Source organism: Amblyomma maculatum, chromosome 1, assembly GCF_055883805.1.
Source record: "Amblyomma maculatum isolate TAMU_Amacu chromosome 1, ASM5588380v1, whole genome shotgun sequence".
Classification (NCBI taxonomy): Eukaryota; Metazoa; Arthropoda; class Arachnida; order Ixodida; family Ixodidae; genus Amblyomma; species Amblyomma maculatum.
In genome coordinates this window covers 380,038,187-380,064,687 of record NC_139344.1, presented here as the reverse complement: position 1 = coordinate 380,064,687, position 26,501 = coordinate 380,038,187, and the positions used below count along the sequence as shown (strand labels likewise).

At 44.7% G+C, this 26,501-nt stretch overlaps 1 protein-coding gene across 2 annotated transcripts in view; it reads right to left on the bottom strand.

The window, feature by feature from the left end:
- The window catches only part of LOC146208354 (MFS-type transporter SLC18B1-like), a 94,916-nt gene that overhangs the window by 44,769 nt on the left and 23,646 nt on the right, over positions 1 to 26,501 (bottom strand). For both annotated transcript variants that reach the window (XM_084592885.1, XM_084592888.1), the window contains exons 4-5: positions 23,127 to 23,200; positions 21,953 to 22,100 (exon numbers count right to left, since the gene is read on the bottom strand). In XM_084592885.1, coding sequence (XP_084449011.1) covers positions 21,953 to 22,100; positions 23,127 to 23,200 — 222 coding nt within the window. The remainder of the gene's footprint in view (positions 1 to 21,952; positions 22,101 to 23,126; positions 23,201 to 26,501) is intronic.

Genomic DNA, 26,501 nt, shown 5'->3' with positions numbered 1-26,501 from the left:
GAACACCTGCCCTGTTGGCTGATAGACAGGCGCCTTATAATCTGTGGCATGCAAGTATCAACACAGTTGCTTCTATTCACAGTTCCATTAAGGAGGCTATGACAGCTCATGTGAGTTAGGTCTTGACAAATGCACACTTGATGTTTGATGCAGGATTCATCATGCACTGCAAAGTTATCCTGAGTATATATATTCTCAAAGATCCAAACTGTATGAGTCTTCACAGCATCACCTTTTATTTCAATCAGCCAGGGTGCCGACAACCGAGTTTTAACCTTTACTAATCTGGACTTGTACTCCCGTCTTGCAGTCTTTAAGAGCGATGGTGAAGGTAAGGAAAGTCTTCGGCTCCAAAGTAGTACACAAACCAAATTATCAAAGCAATCAAATTACATAATGGAAAAACCTCGCCAGAAGACATGGTAAAAACAGAAGATCATGACTGCTGTTTCTTTTTTGTTGACAATGCAAATTCGGTTCTCATAAACTAAGAACCTAGTAGGGTGATAGAAATTTTGTACTTTATAAAAGCAGTACTCATAGCCATATCATAGGACATACCCTCTTCCACTTTGTGCTAACCACCTGAACTTTTTAATATGATGCGTTATCCAATCAATTTATGTCCTATGAGACCTGCAGAAAGGGGAAATTTTTTGTCTGCAATGCACATACAAAGCCAATGTGAAAGCAATACCTTTGCAGAATGTGCACATTTCTTGCAGCTTAAAAAGGTTAGACTTTTTTCGAACACAATGGAAAACATAGGTCTAAGTTATTCAGTTCCACAATAGTTTTATTATAAACACTAGAAAATTTTTGTCAATTTTATTGCATGGTGAAGGAACAGTGCAAGGGACGGGACACAGTGACACGAGGAAGCGCAAACACTCATACACCTCGTGTCACTGTGTCCCATGCCTTGCGCTGTTCTTTCATCATGCAAAACCAACTAGCCCGCCAATTCGCTCTTATAGATTTTATTGTGTTGCTCACTGAAAATTTCGCAATGCAATTATTGTTAATCTGAGAAATGAAAGATTAAAATTAGAACAAAAGACAATCACATGCCTTTGAAGGGATCTGAACTAGGAATGCTAAATATCTAGAAATTTTGTATGGCTTAAGAAATTTTTTTCCCCAAGTTCTTCTAACAAATTAAACATTTTGGAAAAAACATGACAAGAACAGTATGGAGTTATTTGCTAAAAAGCATGACTTAATAATGACAAGCTTTATCAGATCATTCATAAGCAAGTTTAGGCCATGAGACACATATTCAAAACATGTGATATGCGCTTGCAACAATACCACAGGCTGCTTTTATGCTGCTGACGTTGCTGCGATTAATGCCACTACTATATTCTCAGGATTTCAGTCACTCAAAGCATCTCCCCAGCTACATAAACCACTACATTTCAGTGTGATGATTGTTGCCTGTTTTGACTATCAGTTGATTAATGGTTTTGGTTTATGCATTCACAACCAAATTTATGAGTGCCTCACTGTGCATGTTAGTCAATCTGGCTTTCAAAACCATTTGAAATGAAGCATTTTTCAAGGTCTCCTCTATGATTCTTCACTCACGTGTACTTCAGGTCAAGCAAAGTTCCACTTAGTAGGTACTCAGAAGCTTGAGCTCACGTGGCGTCAATCTGTGGCACCAACCAGAATGAGGCTGGCGCAATGAAGGCAAACCTTTCAGCCAGTCAGAACTGAAAGGCAAGAGCTCAGTTCGACTGCACTTCGGTGCTATTGGCAGCTGGTGCCCCCTGTGCTGCGGGAGACCATTGCTGCTGGTACATCACACCCACAAAGTTGCACTCGGAAAGTATCGAGAAGCTTGAGCTAAGGAAGCATCCATCTGGCTTTGCGGCTCTGGAGTGATAAGGCCTAGAAAAAATGCAGCCACCTTGACTTTTGGGGGGCAATGGGTGCTGTTCTTTGACTCTACAATGTAACAAATCACTTCTTGGCAGCTGCGCTGATAAATAATATTGGCAGCTGCGCTGATAAATAATATTGTTCACCCTTGTAATTTGTTAAACTGAAGTGAATGTCCTTCATGTCCAGCCAAAATCTCTTACACAACAGGTGCCTTGTGAAACTCGTCGCATCAGGAAATCCATGCTCAGCATTACTGTACTTGGATACTGTCCTCTTCCTTCCAACATCGGCTGTGTCACTCACAAAAAGTACTTCTTGATGTTAAAAGGGGCACACCTTTCCCAGCATTGACAAGAATATACCACGCTAACCAACTCTCATGCCCTGTCAGCACTAACATTCTTGTGTATGCTTTGTAAAAGTAAATAAGATGAAACTTTTGCCTAGTTCTGCTGATACAGTAGAACCCCTCCGTAGTAAAGTCACTCGAACTGGCAAAAATCCACTATATTGGGGTCCTTACAATATTAGTTTTTTATGATGATATGGGCCTGAAGATGCTATCTGGTAATTAAATGGCTGCTTATTAACATGTCTTGTAGGTTTATAAAAAAAATGAAAGCTTAGCATGAACACAATGTTGTCTTCTGCTTTTTCTCTCATTCAAGAGGCATTAGCTGAGAAATGCGCGTGACATAGTCAAGTGTGGCAAAACTGTACGTCACGTCTCCACTTGCTACCGCTGCCTCGTGCTGCGAGCTTTCAGTTGTTCTGTCCCCTTCTTTACAGTAGTGTACGGAAGACAAGCTGAGATATTTCGCTTCACTATATTGAGTTTTTACTACAGCAGAGTTTACTACTGTAGTTATTAGACGGCAGTGCGAAACTATCTTGCACAGCATTACTGTATAGCCTGCCGAAGAGAACTTTCCCAGAAAGAACCAATCTCGCCCGCCAAGAAGACTTGTATTTTTTGTCGTGTCATGTGCATTGTACAGCAACATGTCCAGCAATTCTGCTTGACTTGCACCGTGAATAAAAGCATTAAATTTTACTTATGCTCAGCCTGGGATATTCATGTGACCTGCCTTCAGCCCACGTCCTTGCAGCACTAAAGTCTGAGAAATGCTGTCTTCAACATGCGATGACAACTCTGCAGAAGTGGCTCAGTGGTTAGGCATTCAAGTACCGAGTCGGGGGACATAGGTTTGAGCCTGGTCGCAGCGGCTGCATTTCAATGGAGCGAGAAGCAAGGTGCCCATGCAATTTCGGATATCAGTGCAGGTTAGAGTCCCATGTTCTCAAAATTAATTGAGGCCCTCCACTACGGCATCACTCACACATAAAAAATTTCACGGAATGGAAAGGCGGTACTAAAGGCACTATCACATTTACTCTTAAGGTGAAGTTTGAGTGTGTCTACTTTTTCTCACATGTGTGATTTGTTATTCAAGGATCCCAGTGGGTTTAATTAACTGCCCTCATCTTTAAAGGAGCTGCCCAATCAGTGCCTAGCCATGTCACCTGCCAACTACCATCAGGTTGTAATTTTTTGCTCACAACACAGTTGGAAGGATTTTCTAGACAAGAGGGCCTCTTAGGCTGTCACATGAATATGCATTCATGCACTTTGAACTCGGGTGACTACAGTTTCTGGACCAAAAAGGTACATTTAACCTAGCAGCAATGAACAATTGTCAGTATCCTTCCTTTAACTGTGCTTTGTAGGCCATATCTGTTAGCAGCTTCCTAGCACCCTCTACAAACAAAAGCTTGTGGATGTGTGTTATCAAACAGCCTGGTAGGTACCATAGGTTTTGATGGAACCAATAAGCTTGAAATGGTTGTGAAAATGTTATGAAATCTGGAGACTATAGTTTCTGGGCCAAAAAGGTACATTTAGCCTAGCAGCAACAAACAATTGTCAGCATCCTTCCTTGAACTGTGCTTTGTAGGCCATATCCTACCTGCAACTCGTCTGAAGAGGTCTGCACCCACATTATGGCAGTTGTCCAGCTGTCCCCTTTCTTAGCAACCGAACTCTCGTGTTCATTCATGCTGCATATACATTTAGTATGTTTCCTTTTTGTTGTGGCATGAAAGGATTGGATAACCACAATATTTAAGATGACTACTGGCATGAGCACTCCAGTATTAAATTTAACAAGGACTTTACGACATCTTAAATTACACAGCAGAAGTCAAACTGATTGAAGCATTATTGATTTGCTAATGTACCGGTGAAAAACACAAGAACACACAATTTCAACAAAGACAGGCAATTTCCTTCAATTTGCTTACTGCACGGCAATGACATCTGAACAGCACGCACGAGCTGTTATAATTTGGTAAAAAAAAAAAGTTGCATGCATCTGCTCAGGTATATGTATGTAGGGTATGCTGTATAGCTATTTCTAAAGAAAAAAACACTTTGACCAAAATGTGGCTTCCCTGGCTTAGGGAGAGCGAACCGCTTTGCGGCTCTTCATCTATTTACAAACAAACACTCTATTACCATCAAGCAAAAAGCCAGGCTCGTTAACCAAGTGTACATATGTTTTACAAAGCTAGAATATGCATGTTTCGATTGTAGTTTGTACTGCCTTGCAGTGGATATCTAACGGGGGAGGCAGTAAGTTACAACTGGTCGGCCCCACAGCTACAAATAAAGATAGCAACGACATACCAAACCCCCACAAAAATACTTATTATCGATGTGTGACCGCTTACAGAGTAAAGGATAAAAAATAATGATTTAGGCAACCAGCGCCAAGGCAACGACGAAATTGAGTCGTGTGTGTTGTCCATTTTGGCCTTGAAGTCGAACCAACTTGCCCAACAGCACAAGTCTCAATCGCACAGTTTGAAGCATGAGCGCTCAAATCTCGAAGCAGTAGTACAAGTATAACAGTAGAAACTTCAATTAATGACGCACATTTCGTGGCACCACCAAAGAACTATATGGATCTAGCGCCAGTGCAGTCAAACCAGACAGGCAGACGCTTTAAAACTCGGATTAACATTATGCTACTAGCCAGAGCCAAGTATTTGCGGGCAACACATGCGGCAACAGCCGTAGACACCCTATGGTAACAGCGGACCGCGTCCGTGAAAACCGCATACATTCAGAACATAAATATCTGTAGTCCATTTCCGTAAGCACAAGACAATTCACGAAAGCCAATAGTTTAAAATCCGGCTTAATGTGGAAGCAGACGGTGCCTGAAGTGGTCACCAGAAAACCAACATCGCTTCAGCACTATTGCTGGGAAAAAATGTGAACTTGCAGCGCAACTGTTTCCACACTCGTTTAAGGTTAATTTCACAAGAAATGCTTTGCAAACCGGGAGGAGCAAAACAAACCTCTGAGATATTCTGAGGAGATAGCGAGCTCGCTATACTGGGCGCAGCCATCTTGCAAAATAACATCAATGACACTAGGAGAAAAAACAAAATGTGTCAAATATAGCCACATTTAACTGTTCCAAACCATGCACGCAAAGTAGTGAATTATATTGTATTTTGTGTTATGAGGAGTAAACAAAATAATTTGTAATGTTTCTAAAGGCACATGATTGTATGTGAACAGTAGCAGTAAGCAGCGTAGCAACACAACGCAACCACAGCGACATTAGCAGCATGGCGCATTGTGGCGCAGCACGGGAAGAAACTTGTACACGGTGGTTTTGAATTCGGACATCATCAAAGTGGAGCCATAGAGCTTCCATCATCAGGAACGTTGTAAACTTCGGCAGTGGATCATGGTTCGGACCAGCGGACGGAGACCCGAGGACGACGAGCAGCGTAGGCGCGATGTGTTCCATGCAGTGATAACTAAAAGAAGACCCTTCGTTTAGGACTCCATACGGGTGTTGTAGCTAGAACGCAGCTCAGGGCTTATTCCGAAGCACACGTCTCTGGCAAGGCTGTAAACAACCTAATATTTGAGACGGGGCCTGCTGTCCTAAAAAGACTAGCGTACTGCAGCTTTTTTCAGATGCCTGCGGCTGTTTCGTTGGTGATACTCTGACGATGCGCGAGTGCTGCCATGGCTTTGTGCAAATTTTCAAAAGCTGCATTTCAAAATGCGCAAAATAAGAGAGCTAGATAATGCAACCATGGTACACATGCTCTCTAGGTAAGTATGAACTTCATGCTGCAAACTGAATTATAGCTGAATTATTCAGCAATCTTGATTCAAAGGTAATTGCGTGAAATATAGGGACAAGGAAGAAATAATTAAGCCACCATCTTCCACAACTGCACAAATGTAACGAGCGCTCATATTTTGCACAGTTTTGCATAAAGTTCTCACAAGCAAGCTTCTTTCAGCTCCCAGTTATGAGCATGCATTGTGTGCCTGTTATTGCTTCCAAAGCATTTGATAACACCAGTACAATTAGTAATACCTTGCTATCAGGTACACATTGATTCTAGACTCAAACTGCCCCATAAAAAGTTTCCTGTTATAACAAATCTTGATGAAACAAAGATTAAATGCAGTGTCAAGCCAAGTTTGTAGCAATCAATTGCTCAGTTCTTTCATGTGCAATATCGTGGTTGACATTTCATGCAAATGATTTAACACCTTGACGTGCCTAGTGAGTTATGACAAAACATGGTATAGGCTACATTCTTATATCTTTACAGTGGAACTGTGTTTGTTAAATAAGTGTCTCGTCTCACACATAATTGCTTTGGAATTGTTACTGAAAGGGCCCACGAAAAGCCATTTATTAAAACTAGAAAACGCGTGCAAGCAATGCAAACATTTTCAAGCTACCTGCATTAGCACTGATCGTATCGGTGCAAAAAATTACTCTTGTCCCCATCAACTCAGCGCATGCCACTATGCCCTGTCCCGCCTGCCTGCCTGCATCACCTGGGAGTGTCCAGTTATTTTGTGCACCCAGCAGACCCCAATAACATCATTGAAGAGTGAGCGCATGAGAGGCGTCACCTTAATTGATTGCGAGCAGTTGCCAGGAGCACTTTTTAAACATTATCTGCAAAGCTTGAAATTTGACTTGAGTGCTCACAAAGACCACCTCCGTGAACTTCTTGCATTAGAATATTACCATAGGTACCATTTCAGAGACCATTGAAGCACTCATCAGCTCAGCATGTTTATCAGCTTCAAGCAGGTAGGACAACTTTGTAGACTGTGACTGTACTAGCTTAATCAAGCAATTCTTGAAGCTTTGTGAGGGGTGCGACGATACCTCTGAGCATGTCCATCTGCTTCATTCTTTTGCTTGCCTGTGCCCGCAATGAACATGAATTCTTTCCTGTTGAATGATAGTCATAAAGGACCTATGAAAATGCCTTTCTGGGCTGTGTTAAATGCTTCACAAATTTTCCTGATTGTCGTTGCGTTTGCCACATGTCAAAGCCTACTTTCTCAAGCACTGACGCACATTCACCCCCATTTTTCAATGATATGCTAGGTCTCCTAGGGCACCACTCACATCACACTTGTTTATGTGTTCAACAGCACCACTTCCACAAAGTATTAACATTACAGCGGGCCTGACATAACAGAGACAATGTTTAGTTCGGGGTCATTTCCTTCTTGCATTAACTGGAATAGTCCTTTCCACTTGCAAAGGTAACAATTTCTTTTTCCAATGGATGCCAAGCGTTGCCCTTAAGTGGACTGATGAAGCTAAGACATTTGCAGGGGTCAAGTGGATTCAACTAGTGCAGGACCTGGTTAATTCGAGAAATATGGGAGAGACCTTTGTCCTACCTGGGCCTAGAAGCAGTGTGTCCTACTCAAGATCCAAGAGTCTTGGAGGGCTGGATTCCGATCTCACCCTCTTATCTCAAAGGCAAAGTCTGAGTTTGCAGCACTTGCCAAAGTGGCCATGCCGTATATATAGTCTTCTGCCATCAGACAACCTGATACCCAGTAAGCGCCCGGCCATGACAGCTGCCAACTACTTTCTGACAAAGTTAAAGTGGAAAGACGGGCTAGTTGGTATTGGTATGACGACTGCGAGTGCAAAAACACAGGATGAAGGAAGGAGACAGACGCAGGATGAATGCTTCGTCCTCGATCCTTTGAAGCATTTGCCCTGCGTCTGTCTCCTTTCTTCGCCCTGTGTTTTTTGCACTGAGATGCATATTTTTTTCTGGCAATGGCATGTGATTTTTCGCTCATGATGCTGACACATTCCATAACGCTGACAGCAGATTTTCTGCAAAACACTGCAAAAATTTTGTTGTGTTAAAAGTTTTACAGGCTTCCCACGCAAATTCAGTTGAGTGGTACCTTCTCGTGAGTGCAGAATAAAGCTCGCTCGATGGCCGATTGGCTGCTGTTGCCTTTTTGTCCTACCAAAATGTTTGCTCACCTATGCCAATGTCAAAATGGCATTGCGGCAAAGCGAGCCAGTTCCAAATCAAAGTTTTATGGTGTAGCGCCTTCCCTTGGCTGCGCAAAGACTGCAGCCAAAGCATAGCCACTGGAAAAATGAAAAAGGACGCAGGCTGGCAGTGGCACGTGAAACCACAGTTGGCTGGTCTGTTCTAGTCTAGATCCTTATCAGCTGTCTCGTCCTTCGCTCCCGAGGTCTTCAGCCTACAATGTATTCGGCCCCTGTTCCTTTTTGCATAATGCCAGCCTTGCCTCGAGCCCAAGTAGCATTTAGCTTCTGCGGCATTGTTTTGATATGATAGCTTAAAGACTTCGTTTTCCAGAAAATCCAGCAACAGCAGCAATATTGATGTGAGCGAAAAATCATGGGCATGCCTCTGGCAGGTAGCAGTTGGCAGGTGAGAAGGCCGTGCACTGACTGGTCAGCAGGTTGTCTGTCGCCACGAAGCCACAAGACATGGCCGACTTGGAACTCCTGACTCAAGCAGCTCCTTTGAGATGGAGGGGGAAATGAGAATCGGACCCACCGGAAGCCTTCTATACTGTAACAAGAAGCTCCCATTGATGGCGCAAGCTACAACAGCGATGCATCGTATCCGCATCGATCGGAACAGCCAGCTGGGAGCCCCAACTGAGTGCCGTGCGCCGAGTGGAGTGGTTGGCAGCCATTGTCTCCCTCCTCACACAGAGCAGACAACTGACGTTACATGGTCTCTTCTCTAGCTGCAACACAGCAGGCCCACACCTGTGTAGCCTAGACTAGTTGAACCTGTTATGCCCATTTAAAAACTGCTCGAGTAATTCATCCGTACTAAACAGGCATGAAACAGATAACGAGTCAAGCACATTACTCCTATGCCATGCAGGCACGTTCTTGGTTGAAGCAGGTCTTTTTAGCTATGGCTGTTGGTGTTTCACGTAATGTGGTAGCTCACGAGTATAAGCTAATGAGTAGGTGTGGGATGATAGTGTCACAAATTCAGCAATTGGTGATTCAGCGAGTTGTTAAGTAATGAGGATCTGCATTAGGGCTGATGTCTTCCAGGTTTTTTCTCATTTCTTGCGTTTTTTTTAAGGTTTGATTTTTTTTTTATTTTTGAGGAAATATGCTAAAAGGAACCTATAAAGGTAATTATTGTCATTGTAATGCAGTACATTTCTAGGATTTTCTTTGTTGGTATTCAAGTCAAATTTTAGATGTCTCTGCATACCCCCTTTAATTTACAAATTTCTCAAAATTGCTTTTCGCAGTCTATTTGGACATCATCTCACGGCCTACTCTTAGCTGCCCCCTACTGACATAAACTTGGCCATCTGGGACCAAATGATGCAGGCAAAATGGGCCACAGTGGGGAATGCTTGTGACATTTTCTTTACTTTTCTAATCGGCATGTGTCGAGTTGAAGGGAAAGGAGGGGCATTATTTTTTACCGGCATCTATGTTAGTAAAACCAGCTTAAGAATTTGTGTTGTGGAAATGAGTGATGAAATACTAATCGTTAGTGCACCTTTTCTAGCCACAGCAAATATCTTTTCATTGTTCCTTTAATCGAGCTGAACTAGTTCGTTCATTATCACAAAAATGTATGCAGCTTTGCTTTCATCTATTTGTTCCTTCTTTGTTGTGGTTTCCATGCTGCAGTTTTATAACAACTTCATTCCTTTCGTGCACAGACAAGGGTAGGAAAATGAATGGCTCGTGACGACATGCATATGAAAAAAGCCAAAAGTGATTGAAATCAAGTAAAGCATATGGAAATTTTTATTATTGTTGTTTCACAGGATATTCAATGGAAAATTATTACTTTAATCGTTTTTTACCTGAAAGATTACGGTGGAAGTAGGAGAGAGTATACTAATTCGGTTGTGCATAGCCGAATATTGAGATTGCTCACAAGGGTCACCCCCAACCAAAGCGGCAATAGGTCTAATACCACAAGTGCCACTTGGAATGCGATTGAGTGGTGAGAGTAGCAGCTGTACCAGAACCCTTTAGTCCTCCTCTAGGAGCACCAAAGGGTTCTAGCCAGGGCCACTGTTAAAGGTATACTGCAGGGAATTTGCAACTTTCTCTGAAATCGCTGAAATTGCATTCGGGAGATGCAGTTATCAAAAGCTGCTTTTGTGCACTGCTTTGAGATTATTGTAGTGGCAAGTTATATTTTGTAGAAGATGGCTGTAAAAGTGTGAACTTTCCTTAAAACTAGTGCTAGGTAGTTTTTAATGATGAATTATATACAACTCTGAAAAGTTTTGTTAAGCAAAAGCTGTAAAGAACTGTATTAACACGATAAGTACAAACCATCTTCTCTTGGTCACGTGTCAGTGTATGTTGTGCCTCCGAGGCTCCTGTATTGTGCTCTTTCTGTGATGGGTTCCTTGCGACATAGGCAAGTGGCTTTGCCTTATGAATGACCTTAAAGCAACTTGCACTTCCTTTAGTTTTGCACTTGTACAATCAAGCACAAGAGACAAATTATAGGGTCATTCAGCACTACACATCTTGCATCTACAGCACACCTAATGTGAAAAGCCTGGGAGTGCTGCCAGCAATCTCTCTGTTATGCTTTTCTCACTCCGATTTTTTTTTTATACCGTCCTCAACAGTTGAAAACGCAGCTGAGTTGATGCAGAGAATTTTCGGATAATGATTGGGTTTGTCCGCACATTCACGAAGCATGCTTGGGTAGAAATACAGGAAAATACCGAGTTCTCACTATACACTAACTATCTTAAACGCAGTTGCGAACTGATTGTATTCTTCATTTATCGGAATTTGTTTTTGGCAGAATCACAAAGTGGCTGAAATATGTGTAGATGGTTTCTTCACATTCACATTCAAGAGACTAACAGACCAAAATGTGTCATAGATTATGATGGAAATGGCAAGCTCTTGCCTTGCAATTGAGGACAGCAGTATAGGAAGCAAAAGGATTTATTTATCACTGAAAATCTTATCAAATGAGCTAGAGTGTCACATTGCTGTAAAACCTTGCCGTTACCGGTGCATCCCACCATATGACCGCATCTCGGTGGAGTATTAGAGTGCACATGATTTTTTTTTTCTTTCACGAGTGTTCATGTTCTATTTTAGTTTATGCACTCTCTGGCCATCACTCTGCTGATTATAAATGCTCCCTTCACTTCGCCAGTGAAGTGCGTCTAGCTTCTGTCACTCAGTGGAACCACGTTTTGCATTTTTTGGCTGCAACGGCGACCACGGTCATTTAATGCTTGCATAGACTTAGGTGTTTGTCAAAGTGCCATAACGGTTGGGTGCGGGAACTCATATATATATTATTCTCTTCTGTAATAAAAAATGAATGTCTGGCAGCAGAGCTTTCTTTTTATATTAGCTTTCAATACATCCTTTTTGCCGGCCTGTGAATGACATTGTGCTCATTTATCATGGTTTCCAGCTTCTTCGTACAAACAAAAGACATCAGTAATATCTACTGATGAAAATATTCTTGGTAAAAACTTTTCTACAGCATTTCTAACAAAAATTTCATGGAATGATTACCTTAGAAGTATGTTTTTCGTTGTGCCGAAAAGATTAGGTGTTGTAAGGTGTGAGAAATGTACTCATTTTGCAAAGCCATTGTTGTTGCACGTTGCAGCCATAAAAAGTTTGCAATCTGCAGTTCTCATAGGACGTAAATTCACTAAGGTGTAAACAAAAAAAATGAGAGATATAAATAGCTGAGGAGGAAAAACTCGAAAGCCCATCATATTATCCACTATAGCCATAGAAAAAAGTCTAACTCTTCCGCACGATGACACAGCTAGGCAGCTCCGAATGGCTTTATTAACCACTGGCTGTTTGTGTCAAAGGAACACTTTTGTTCCTAATACAGTGTGCATTAAAAAACGTATTGCTTTTTGTCCTGTAACTCATTACATGATGGAACTGAAAGAATTTACATTTAAAATAACGCTTAGAAATGACTCATGAGCTCAGTCCTACTTCACACATTTTGATTCAGTCTTCACTGGTGGCAGCACGCTAACTGTTACTGGTGCATCTGTTGACTAAACTATCAGTGAGCAGCAGTTGATGATTTAATTTAGTCTAGGAAGCAGCTAGAAGTTCAATGGCACAAAGTTGGTACTGTGGGGGGCACGAGGTAAACCAGCAACTTTTGATGTACAGACTGATGTACAGACGTCAGCAAGTCTGCCCGGAGTGCTCGAACACCAACCTGTCGCACAAAGAAAATGAAATTTTTGAGCAGGGGCCCAATTCTAGGAACAATGATGGCGCTATACTGAAGGTGCATAGGCATACTACTTGCACTGACAACTACACTTTACCACTAATAGAGCAGCCCAGACAAAATTTCACTTTGTTCGCTCCGCAGCACACCTCTCCAGCATTGTAGACGTGCCGACGACTGCACTAGTGGTGAAAGTGTGTTGCTATTGCTAGGGGGAAGGACTATACAACCAAGGCACAGCAGAAGCCAAATATTATAGTGATTGTGTTCAGCCATTTCGCTGCTATTATGTTATTATTATGCTATTATGAATCAAATCATACAAGAATACCCAAGTACAGATGCAGATCTGCTAAGCGAACTCCGAAGCAGATATCTCAATACCGGTAGCAACCCCAATGCCACCTATGAGTACAAAGGGGTTCTTAATGAAGACTTCGACAGAGAGATCGCGGAAGCGGAAATTTGGGCCGCGATTAGCCATTTACATACTACCTTGGCGCCAGGGCCAGATGGCGTAACCAATAAAATGCCAACTTACACCTAAAGTCACTCTCAGCAATTAACGACTTAATGAATGAATATTGGAACAAAGGTGAACTTTCGCAGATGTGGAAAAACGTGAAGGTTGTCTTTATTCCTAAACACAAAAAGAAACTAAGCATAGAGAACTTAAGGCCCATCTCTCTTACGTCGTGCTTAGGTAAACTTATGGAACATGTTATTCTAAATAGGCTTTAGAACTACGCAGAAGAGAATGACCTTCTGCCCAGCTCAATGATTGGCTTCAAAACTCAGCTCTCTACTCAGGACGTAATGCTTCAGTTGCATGCAGAAGTGATAGATCCCCCTAACAAAACCGGAACCAAAGCGATTTTTGCCTTGGATCTGGAAAAAGCCTTCGACAATGTCTCTCATGAAGCCATTCTCCAAACCCTCGCCAACATAAACACAGGGAACAAAACCTTTAATTACATTCCTTCCTTTCTCTCGGGAAGGACTGCGGAGCTAAGTATCGCAGGACTTGCATCGGACAAAATAGCAATAGGAGACAGAGGAACCCCGCAAGGATCAGTCCTCTCTCCCTTGTTCAACCTAGCAATGATAGGTCTGCCTCCCAAACTTGAAGAAATCCAAGATCTTCAACACTCCCTAAATGCTGACGATGTCTCCTTGTGGGTAGCAAAAGGTTCGGACGCTCACATAGAGGAAACGCTTCAAGAAGCAGTGAATGTAGTCCAGTCATACACTAACCAGATTGGGCTGAAATGCTCACAACATAAGTCTGAACTACTAGCAGTGAGAAGGAAAACGCAAGACAAAGTAGAGATAAAAGTCTGCCTGCACGGACTACCCATACCCACAGTCGATACTATTAGAGTGTTCGGGCTCTACATCCAGAGCAATAGGAAGAGCAATGTTACTATCAACAGGCTGGAAATGACTGTGCGATAAATCACTAGACTGATACACAGAGTAACGGCAAGAAAGAGGCTGACATTTGTCGTCTTATCCATGCCTTTGTACTAAGTCGATTCACATACTCTGTCCCTTATCTCCGCCTCATTCAATCTGACGAGGAGAAATTAGACACTCATTAGAAGCACCTACAAGGCTGGGCTAGGTCTACCCAGAAACACTGCAACCGAAAAACTTCTCTCACTTGGGATGCACAACAATGTAGAGGAGCTGATTGCAGCTACAAAGACTAACAAACTCTAAAGCAGGCAGACAAATTCTCAACCGCATGGGAATTAATGCCGAACCACTAGCCAACCACCAGGACCACTACCAAGAGGAGCTGGCGACAAAATTATCTCCAAACCTGTGCCCAAAAACATGCATCCCTCCTTCCATGAAGGCAGGAGGAAAGCTAGAGCTAGGGCCTTAAACAGAAAATACCGAAATCACGATGGGGTGGTGTATACCAACGCCTTGGATTACTATATGGCTGACGGTGCCGTTGCTATCTTTGTAATTAAGCAGTACAGTAAGTAAATGCGTATCAGCCGCTTCGGTCAAAGTCCGCTACTCGGACCAGGAGGAAGAAGCCGCAATCGCTTTAGCCATCGCTACAGCAGATGCGGACATAATTGTTACTGATTCAAAAACTGCTATACGTAACTTCTCGCGTAGCAGAATATCAAATACTGCCAGAAACAACCTCACGGATATCAGACTCGACAGAGAGATAGAACTCGTATGGACACCTGCCCACTCAGGGTACCGAGGCAATGAGGCTGCTCATCAACACGCTCGAGGTTTTGTCGGCCGAGCGGTGAGACCTAATGCCGAGGAACTTGAAATGGAAGGATTGCTCACATACAGCGACCTACAGCGACATACCCCTGCCAGCATTTTAGTTCATCGGGACAGTTTGCCCATATGATAACAGTAGCAACTAGTGCAGCTCCCTCATGACTGCATGGGCAGCAAGAGCGCAAGTATGCTGCAAGGGAATACACTGTCAAGGTTAAAACATGCCAAAGTTAATACCTTTCTTGCTTCGTGCACACTGACTACAAATGAATTACTTCTCCTCTATGTGAAAACAGTAATAGACTTTGTTTCATGCATTTTGCCTCGCTTAACTGATCAGTATTAGACACATACCTTCACCAGACATTGCACTTCGGGCTGGTAGCAGAAATAAATGGATTAATATATTGTACCAATAAATTATTATTAAACTTTTACCACTTTGTTTGCAAGAAAAAAAACATTTTTGCAAATGTGTGTAACATGCAAGGCTGATTTTGTTAATGCCCACATCACATTGACACAGATAAAGTAACATAGTGTGTACCAGTGAAAAAAGTGATTTCTAGTCTGTGTTTGTGCTAGGCTTTGTTTCTGCTGCTGTCTGCAATCAACAGACTACATTTCTAAGGACTGCATTTGCAAAAGAAAATAGTACTCATATTAAGACATGCTAGGCCGAGGACCTGGGTTCAGTTCCAGCCATAGTGGTCGTTACATATCAATGAAGGTGAAATGCAAGGCACACTTGCAATGTCAGTGCACACGAAGAACCTCAAATCAATGGCATTAATGCAGAGCTGTCCACTATGACATCTCTTATAGGCAGTTTTTCTATATTACTTATGGAAGTTAAACACCATATACCACACCGAAGGAGGAACAACACTTACTTTACTGACCAAATAAATGAAAAAGAAACAAAACTCGCGATTGCCCTGGCCTTTAACCCTGATGTTGAAGGAAAGAAAGTATATTCAGAGGCAGCAGCTGGTGGTGGCAATTTCCACCTGGGCATGGATATTCAATGAATGCTTGTTTTAATCTGAAAGTAAATCTCTTGAAAGAAAATTGTTGATGAAGGGCAACATCTGCAGGTTTTGTTGATGCTATATTGCCATTTATGACACTGTGAGCACCCTTTCACTCTTATCTACTACCCTGCGAAACTAAGAAGCAAACAAGATAGCTTTGAAAAGTGCCACATTGCTGCAATACCTAAGCAACAGCTGCAAGAGCTGTTTAAAGCCACTTGCAAAATACACAAACCATTTTCACTACATGCACGGCGGAAGAGGCACTCAGAAAAGTAATGTATCAGCTTTTGGGGTTGAAGCACAGCTACGGACGGTCACCTTTTTTCTCTATTTTTTTTTTTTTTTTTTTGATGCAGGCCTTTGCTTCACCGGACGGTTTAGGTGGGGTTCTCACCTAAATACAAGGCGTGCGATAGCATTTCGGAGCCGATTTGCATATGTTAACGATATGTAACACAAACCTGCGTCTGAGCGCCACGACGGGTTTCATGGCGCGGCCGTGCGCCAGCGATTGAAACTAGAGCACTAGCCTCATGCAGTCTTTGGGGGTAGTCTCGCGGCACATCACGCACGCACATCCAACGGCTAGCAGCAACGTTACTAGAACAAACTCTAGCAGTCAGCACGAGGGATCTTGCGGAAATACAAGGCTTGCGTTCCCTCATAAAATAGATCGCATTTCGGGGCCGATTTGCATGCAAGCGGTATGTACCAAACCTGCGTCTGAGCCACGAAGGGCCAATGCACAAATCGCATTTAGTTCATCCGGGGCAAGACAAGACGACTAGCCTCATGCGGTCTTTGGAGAAGACTCGCGGCACAAGTATAGCACAAGAGCGCGCACACACATCCACGCGACAACGCGCATTGCACGCTGCCACAACACGGTCGCCGAGGCTATCCGAGGCCCATGCTAGAGTCCCTACCATGCCTTGCGTCGCTATCATGGAATGGGGGTGCCGGCCGCAGCTCGTAACAGCCAGCCGACGGCCTCTTCTCCCTCTCCATCTTCGTTTTCCCCCTCGCGCCGCATCCGTTTGTTGGGATCAGATATACGCCGCCGAGGCCGACACCACTGGCATCGGTGTGAAGTTCTGTAGGTGCAGTAGGGTCGTAATGGCGAAGGATTGGGGGTGACGTGAGAACATTGCGCAGTGTCGCGAATGCATCATCGCAGGCTGGCGACCAAGAGGAGAGGTTAGGGGTGCCTTTCAAGAGCTGTGTAAGGGGGGCTATGATGGTTGCGAAATTCCGAACAAAACGACGAAAGTACGAGCAGAGGCCCACGAAGCTTCGCAGTTGTTTCAAAGTGGTCGGCTTCGGAAAGTCAGCGACGGCGCGCAGCTTCTCAGGATCAGGCAGAACTCCATCTTTACACACAACATGTCCGAGTATTGTGAGCTGGCGGGCACCAAAGCGGCACTTTTTGAGGTTGAGTTGAAGACCGGCGCGGGTTAGGCAGGTGAAGACCTGGCGAAGTCGAGTCAGGTGGGTCGGGAAGTCGGTTGAAAAGACGACGATATCATCGAGGTAGCATAAACAGATGTTCCATTTCAGGCCGCGCAGTACAGTGTCCATCATTCTTTCAAATGTGGCTGGGGCGTTACAGAGTCCGAATGGCATAACATTAAATTCGTATAGTCCGTCTGGAGTAATAAAGGCGGTCTTAGGACGATCCGCCTCTGCCATGGGCACCTGCCAATACCCGGAGCGTAAATCGAGTGAGGAAAAGAATTCTGCGCCTTGCAAACAGTCTAGGGCATCGTCGATTCGTGGGAGGGGGTACACATCACGACGAGTGATTTTGTTGAGGCGGCGATAATCAACACAAAATCGTATGGAGCCATCCTTCTTTTTAACTAGAACCACAGGAGACGACCATGGGCTACAGGATTCTCTAATTACTCCGCGTTGCAGCATGTCATCGACTTGTTGGGCAATAACACGGCGCTCAGTCGGGGACACCCGATACGGCCGCTGATGGAGAGGTGGGTGAGCGCCAGTGTCGATGAGGTGGGAAACGGTCGTCGTGCGGCCCAAGGAAGATTGCGGAATGTCGAAGGAGGCGCGGAATTGGTGTAGAAGGTCAAGAAGTTGCTCGCGGTGGCGCGGTTCTAGAGCGCTGTCCACGGAATGGTCAAAAAGGTCCCGCTGTAGCGGATCTGAAGCCACACGAGTTGGAGTCAAGGCGTCAACTTGGCAAACAGGGAATGACACATCATCAAAGGTGAACAGAAGGTCCACGGGCTCGATGCGGCCGAGGCACTCCCCTTCGATCAACATAGCTGGAGAGGGAAGAGGATTGGATACCAGAAGTGTGCTAGCGCCGTTTTTCATGTCAAGGACGGCAAACGGCAGCGGTAAGTGGCGGCGGCGGCAGACAACGTTAGAGGGCACAAAGAGGACTGTCGCGGCGGTGGTAAAAGAGGCAGTGAGGGGAACCAGAACAGCGCTAACGGGTGGGATGGTTGTGTCATGTGCTACGAGGAGTTTGGTCGCAAAACGAGGACACGGCTCGTGGAGCAGGGCATCAGACGGTGCATCACTCGATTCAATAAGCTCTACTTGAGGAATGGCGCAGTCAATGATAGCATGATGCTGGGACAGGAAATCCCAGCCGAGAATGACGTCATGAGAACATGTGGGGAGAACGACGAATTCGATGATGTACAAGGCTGCAGCAATGACGACGCGAGCAGTGCAGATAGCTGTCGGCTGTATACTGTGAGCGGATGCGGTACGAAGCGATAGTCCCTCGAGAGGCGTAGTCACCTTTCGGATGGAGCGGCAGAGTTTTTGGCTGATAACTGATACAGCGGCACCGGTGTCGACGAGCGCAAGAGTATGAACACCTTCAACGATGACAGGAATAACATTCGCGGGATTAAGACGAGGACTTTGAAATTCGGTCGGATACGCAGTTCGTGCCTCGCGAACTGCGGCGGGCAGTTTTCCGGCTGGGTAGCGGGTCGTCGGCGCATTGGCGAAATGGAGCGGCGACGTGGTGATGGCGAACGACGAGGGCGGAAGTCCGGAGGTTCAGGGGGTGCTGTTGGAGGACCCGATGGGACTGGGAACTGGGGGGCCAAATAAGGTGGCGCAGGCCGTGCAGCAAAGGCCATATTTATTCGGCGCCGGCAGTAGCGTGTAGTGTGTCCGGGGATGCCGCAGTGGTAGCAAATAGGCCTGTTGTCCGCAGTGCGCCATGGAGATGGTGTCTGACGCAAGGGGGGAGCAAAGGCTGTTGGTGCGGACCGCATGGGGGGCGAAGCATAGGCATATGCTGGCTCAGGCGGTGGACTTGAAGTGACTTCGGCATACGTGCGACGCAATACTTGAGGAGGAGCCGGCGCGAATGCTGGAGCGTAGCTCAGTGGCGCAACGCCGGACGATGAAACTGTGGGCGTGAGTAACGGCATTGAGGGTGCGACCGGAGCTGATTGAGGAACAGGATTAGGGAGGACTTCAGAGACATGCTGCTGGATTGCATGGCGAAGCTCCGGAACAAGGCCTGTTGTTGACGACTCCTTAAGATATGGCTGTAGGGACAGTTGGCGCGCGACCTCCTGACGTATAAAAGCCTTGATGTCTTCAGAGAGGCTAGATGACTCCCTCTCCGCGGCTAATCCAGCGAGTGATTCATCAGGCTGGCGAATCAAAGCACGCTCCTTGCGGAGTTCGTCGTAGCTTTGACATAGGTCGTATATTTCCTTGACCGTATTGGGACCTTTGGCGATAAGCATGTTGAAAGCGCCGGCATCAATTCCTGTGAGGACATGACGTATCTTAACGGCCTCGGTCATGGTCGGGTCAACGCGGCGACACAAATCAACAATGTCCTCAATATAACTGGTGAACGTTTCACCGGGCAGCTGTAGTCGCGATCGAAGACGCTGTTCCGCGCGGAGTTTTCGGACGGCGGGGCGGCCAAAGACATCAGAAAATTTAGTCTTGAAATTCGCCCAGGTGGAAAAGTCCGACTCGTGGTTTCGAAACCACAGATTAGCGACGTCGCTCAAGTAAAAGATGACATTGGTGAGCTTACGGTTGTCGTCCCAGTTATTGTGACGGCTGACCCGTTCGTAAGTGGTCAGCCAATCGTCGACGTCGTCATCGCTGCTTCCGCTGAAGGTAGTCGGGTCCCGTTGACGGAGCGCACCTGTGCAGGTGACGGGCGGAGGCAGGTGCAATGAAGTCGGCTCCGTCATTGGGGTCAATGTTCTGCTGCGAAGTTCCAGGGCGAGATGGGTACAGGGAACTTCAGATTGACCTCCACCAAGTGAAATGTGGATTTAATGGTTGGTTGGAACGTCTAGCGCTGGCAGTACTTTGGGCACAAGGGATCGAATTACCAGCCGCAGGGCACAGCTTCAGCGCGAGCGAGATGGGCGCCGGAGACAAGCGATGGTGATGGCGATGCCGCAGCGTTTTCTGTTCTTTGTCTTCTTTACAATCCCTAGATATTTCCCCCCTAGAAGTAATGAAATTTTAATAAATCACTTATGCTGAGTAATTCAAGGACTTTGAAAATACTTTCTAATTTTCATCTATACAAAAACCAAGTAAAGCTAGTAAACAAAACAACTTCACTCCAGACTCGACGCACATATTATTTCGTGTTCCCGCCAAATTCCACCGCAGACAAGTATTCCCCCCCTCTTGCCTCCAGTCATTACAAAAATAAGACAACGGCAACAAAACAACAAAAACTGATGCATTATTGAACACTCTTGAAATGAGGGGTGCATCGAGCGTGTTGTTGGTTCAGACCTGTCTCCATCATTTGAAGGCCCCGAAAAAGCTAGGTTGTTTATTGCTTTCCTGGTCCAAAGAATCGACCTCGGCACCTTCCGCTATGTCATGCTTACGCCGTGAACCCTTCCGACTGTCTTCCCCCACTCGCACCCTCCCTCGCCCCACGGCAGCGAGCGTAACCAGGTACCACTTTGTCCTAGCCGACGCAACAGGAAGTGCCACTGCGCTCTCCCAACAAGATTTGAACTCCGGCCGTCTTGCACCATGTATCCTTCAGCAGCCCCTTGACGCCTTACATCCTGAAGCTTGGGGAATGGTTGCAACAACGGTGCTAAAAGAAGTGTTCGCAACTACTCATAGGATAGCCACACGCAAGTGACCCAGGACACAGGAGGTCTCAGACGCATAGTTCTGCTCAATCCAGTCTCTTTTTGCAGATCCGTTAAGCTGGCCCAGGCTTGCCGTGCTTTCGCGGTACTCTACAGTGTTGTCTAGTGAAATAGCAGTGATGCACTTTGAAAAAAAAAAAAAAAAAAAAAACAATTTTGAAAGCAAATAATTACTTTTGCTGCAAGATTAGTGCCAAAAGTAATCCATTAATTAATAAATTACGAGACCCAAAAAGTAATTTATTACATGAAAATTACTGGACAAAGCAAGGAATTACCGTAATTTCATTACTATATTTCAGTTACTGCCATGTATGGGTAGCATAAGAGGGCTATACGTATATCTGCCAAACACATCAGCCTCGAAGGTGCTGTTTACAATGTGCTGTATAAGTTACGCAAAATGTTAATGCCGATTTGCAACAGAATAAAAACAAAGAATTACTTTTATTCAGAGCCAGCGAAACCAGCAATGACCTGCGCAGCAGCGATTTCTTTTGCAGGTTAATTCCAGTTACGCGGAACTTACGTTGTCTATGACATGTACTCACAAAACCGCAGCATATAATGAAACATATCGTGTATTTCATCTTTGCTCTTAAGGCACTAAGAGAATTCCAAAAGTATGCTCCATAGAAATTAAAGAGGCATCATGTCACCAAGGAATATAAAACAAGGGGTATCTATAAGCATAAAGGCAAACTATAAGAAACTTGTGAATCAAAATGTGCTCCAAAGGCATTAACATAAATTCAAATTAAGGCTTCAAACATGCATTATTGCAAAAACACGAATGAAATCGCAATTGATGCTCTTTTAAGCATTGTAGCCATGATAATTAAAGACATGGGAGTCAAATTTGCTCTGAAGGCACTAAGCGAATTCCAAAAGTATGCTCCATAGAAATAAAAGAGGCATCATGACACCAATGAATATAAAACAAGGCGTCTCTATTAGCATAAAGGAAAACTATGAAAAATTTGTGAATTAAAGTGTGCTCCTATGGAATTAACAGAAATTCGCACTCACTATAAACATGCCACCGTCATCTTGAAACCGTGAGGTAAGTAGTGTGTATAGACAGACGCTGTACACTGTGCTGGAGCAGCCGCCCAAAGCAGCCACCGCCAGGGACAATCCGAGCAGAAGATTGCCGCCTTTCACCCAGTAGAGGAAGCTGCGAAGATGTTGTCATGCAATGGCTCGTATATTACAGACTGCTTATGGTACGGAATGCAGCCTTAAGCAGCAGTAACGAAAGGAATCTAACTCAACAATTAGTTAGCGATTTAGAAACAAAAAAAAAAGACTTGTTAGTAAATATGCTCAGTTGCAGGTATAGCACTATATGCTGACAAAGCGGGCAAAAAAGATAAAAAAAAAACTGGACTTGAGAAAACCGCAGAACCAGACATATTTCTTGCTTATTCTTAGCGTTGCGGTACTTAGAACAAGTTTGGTTTTCTATTTTTGACACATCAAGACAACGCAATTTATGATCGCCACATCACAGGGCATTTGTACAAAGATCAAAAGTATACACCTAGCAGTATACCGTGAAATTTACAAAAGCAGAAATGACAGCTAGCATAATTTATAAATGGTGATCATAATTTATAAATGGTGATTTTGAAAATTTAAAAACCGCAGCAGACACAGGACGGAAGAAGGAAAAGTCACAGGGCGGTCATGTGTCACTCTTTCCTGTGTCTGCTGCATTTTCTATTTGCCAATGTCTCACCAAGTGACCTATCTGCCTTCGTAAAGTTATGTGGTTCCGAAGCCATGCTTTCCACCGTCTACAATAGAAGCTTAATGTAACATGCTAACATGCTTTCGCCGACCAAAGAATTATATTAATATGTTTGGAAACAAACTTGATCAACCGTCAAAGTAGCCTCGTCCGGATAATTCACTGTTGCTCAGCGCGAACACGCCTCTCTGCGCGTTTTACGCAGCTTTTCTCATTTGTTCATTTTTTTTTTATCTCTCCCAGGAACGCAGTCCTTGTGTCCCTGTGGTGTAATTCACAGGGGCATACAATGATACGCAACAAGGAACCTTGGCGAAAATAGCAGGGATACACTGATAAGCGGCAAGGAAGAAACGATAAAACAAATGCTTAGTCATTTCGACGTTAGTTTGCCTTAATATATGACGCACTCCTCACTGATAGCTGCAAAAGAAACAATAATTATCTTACCCGCACGTGACTGAGAACAATACTGTGGTCACCTGTCCGCCCAGGTAGCCTGCCCTGGCCGAGACATTTGAGATCTGCAGCCACAGAGGAGGAAAAGAGAAGTTATGTGTGTTGCGGACCGTCATATGCCAGCGTCACTGATTATCGCAACAATAAGAATGCAAAGCGGGAGAAATAAAACACTTTGCCGCCAAGTCTTCTAGGAATTAAAAGCCAAGAAAGTTCCGAATGAATCAAAATGAAAAAATAATAACAGTACAGTTGTTGATATGATAATTTGGCGGTCAATCTTCGCAAAATATATACCGTCCAATATTATTTATTCCGCGTATAAAGACGCGGACTCCTTTAAGCGCATTTTTTTTTTAGACCTATTCCAAGTAGAATATTATGACGATTGTATTCAATGACAGTTCATTTTCAATAACCTTAGTCGAAAGAAGCGCTACAAAAAGAAGATATCCCTTTCTGGTTAATAAATAACGTGCGTCAGCGACGTGCAGCGCAATCGGTATCAGTTGCGCGGCCTCCTTATCCCCTTGATAATGAGCTCCTATCTCAAGTGAGGTACGGACGTCACTATAGCGGGCGTTAAAACAATAGCAACATTCTCCAACAGGTCCAATTCTTGAAGGACAGGCATCACGTGCAAGCAAAACTGCGGATATACTTCACTGCATGTGTTGTAGTAAATTTGTGATATACCATTATTACATTTTAGGCAAACCTTTCCCTGACCTAATCCTTGCTTCCTTCGTCTGAGGACTGCGTTCAATGGGAGGTCCCATAACGCGAACCGCAAGGGGACAACACACAAAGCGCTTATTTATTGTTACTCTGTTTTTCGAGCTATGGAACCTCACGTTAACTAGCCTGAGCTCTTCCCTTTCTAAGGTATGCATCCTGTCGTTTTTCAAGCTGAAAATACTCGGAAATCTTGCATCGCAAGTGACTTTGAGTGCATTTATCTGGGCACACAAATTATCCTCCATCTACATTATACCCAGCGACTGTAATTAAAGTTTACAGATATTTTTTGTAAAGACTTCGAGAAATGCACCGGAGAAGTCTTTTGCGGTAAGGCGGATATTATTAGTGCGAAACTTTGTACTGTTTGTTTGCTGGCGCTAAAAGCCACGACTTCGCGGCTTTATAAATTTGTCATGGTTCGTGAAGCTCAAGGTCAAAAGGCAACTTAGGTTATGAGAGACACCGTAGTGGAAGGCTCCGGAAATTTCGACCACCTGAGGTTCTTTAACGTGCACTGACATCGCACAGCACAAGGGTGCCTTATACTTTTCGCCTTCATCGAAAAACGGCTGTCGCAGACGGGATTCGATCTCACATCCTTGTGTACAGTAGTACACAAGGATGTACGAGCCCAGCCCTAACCACTGCACCGCCAGGGCGGGGCTTTATGCTTGTGACGCAAGATGCGACCAGATTTATCTCGAATAATCTTAGCCATGCGCAAGTGCTTCAACATTATTAAGGATTGCTATTATCTTTAATTTTAGTGGGCAAGCGCTAATATTGCGAAATAAATTGGCCTTAACATCGAAGTCACGTGAGCTGAGTTGAAATTTTCTTAGGAGGGCAGTGTGATTCGAGATGTCGACGATCATAATTGCGTTCTTGAAAGGTCGTTGAGTTAGCTTTCCTGCGTTCTCAGTTTTCAAAAATTGACAGTACATCTCATCGCCGAGAGTAAATAAAAGCCTGAAATGCACTGAAGGAAAGGCGTACGAAGTTGCAGAGTGGCCCACAGATGGAAGGAGCTGCACTGGAATCTTGAGGGGCAATCAACCGCTTTTCCTAACCAACGATCTCACACGTGGTTGCTACTGCGAGTCTATTCTTCCCAGTTTCTCCATTTGTTTTTTTACAAAACAAAAAAAACAAAGAGAGGGCGGCGATGGGGGTTGCTGCAGCAATCGTTTGGATTAGCGGGGTTGCTGCGACACTATGCATTCATGTCGAACACTGCGATCAGCTGTCCGACTCAAGCATGCTGTTGCGTGTCGAGGGCCCTGTATTGGCTGTGGCTCGGGTCCTCTGGGGGCTGACCAGCAGAAGTGAAGAAGAGACATGGGCTCAGGAACAGAGAGCATTCAGAAAACTGTATTCTCATTATTAACACAAAGAGTAGCATAGAAGTAGACGTCACATGGCAACGACAAAGACCACAAAGGGGAAATAGAAGAACAATGGGGTCGGGCGCTCTTATATAGAGTTCAGTCCTTCAGATCACGCCCTTTTCTACCAATCAGCGGAGCTCTCTCTTCTGCGTTGACGCTGCAAACAGTCGAAGAGGCGGATAGGTCCAAGCCCGTTGCTGGGGGCTCTTCTTTAGAATTTGCTGTTCTGACACGAACAGACGCGCAGCCGTCATGTGTCTCAAGCATTTCAGGCAGGGAGGCAATCGCTGCTCGGGCAAGTATCCGAGTTTCGTAGGTCCAAAACGAAGGGAGAGGGGGATGTGTTCTACCGCTTCCGCCGCGACGGTACACATCGTTCCAACCTTTGTACACCCGTCTCGGATGGCGTTGTGGATGCGCTGCTGGAGAACGTAGCCATGAAGAATGGTGTTTTCGCTGCAGCCACAAATGCCGGCTGCTGGCGCCGCGTCGTCGCCTCGAGGCAGCGGCATCGACGGTATGGCTTGCTGGGAACGCTCGGATTTCCGGGTGGAATTTGTCCGGCAAACAGCGGGGTCCACGAACTCAACAATGCGCAGTAGCCAGCGTACCAGATTACAGAGACGTTGCTGTGCGGCAGCACAACATGCAGACAGCAGCGGGTGAGCTGAACAGGGCCTAAAAACACTTCATACTTATGGCGTCTCTTGAAATTATAACGCACCGAATGCGGTCCTTCTATATGAGTTTTCATGCCGGTGAAACAGGTAACATGATACACAACGCACAACGACATCATTTTACAGGTGTGTGACGAGAGAGAACCAACACGGTGAGCTTTGAAATGCGTAGATTTTACATTCGATATTTCCGGCCACATTGCCGATTGCAAAAATTTTAAGTTCCGCCCCGGTGGCTTGGTAGTTAAGACGCTCGACTGCTTCCCCCAAGGACGCGGGACCAAATCCCAGTTGCGGCGGCCGCTTTCCGGTGGATGTGAAAAGCAAGGCGACCGAGTGCTCTGCTATGCCAGTGCACGTTAAAGAACACCAGAGCCCTTCGCTATGGCGTGTCTCATAGCGCGGGTCACTTTGGGATGTTAAATCATGTAAACAAAACAATAACGAAAGAAATAGACTGGGCTTCTCACTCGATGTTGACGGCCTCTAATTTCGCAGTATGACCTCGTTCACTAAAGCAAACAAGTTCATTAGTTAATTTGAGTCATCTTTTGTCT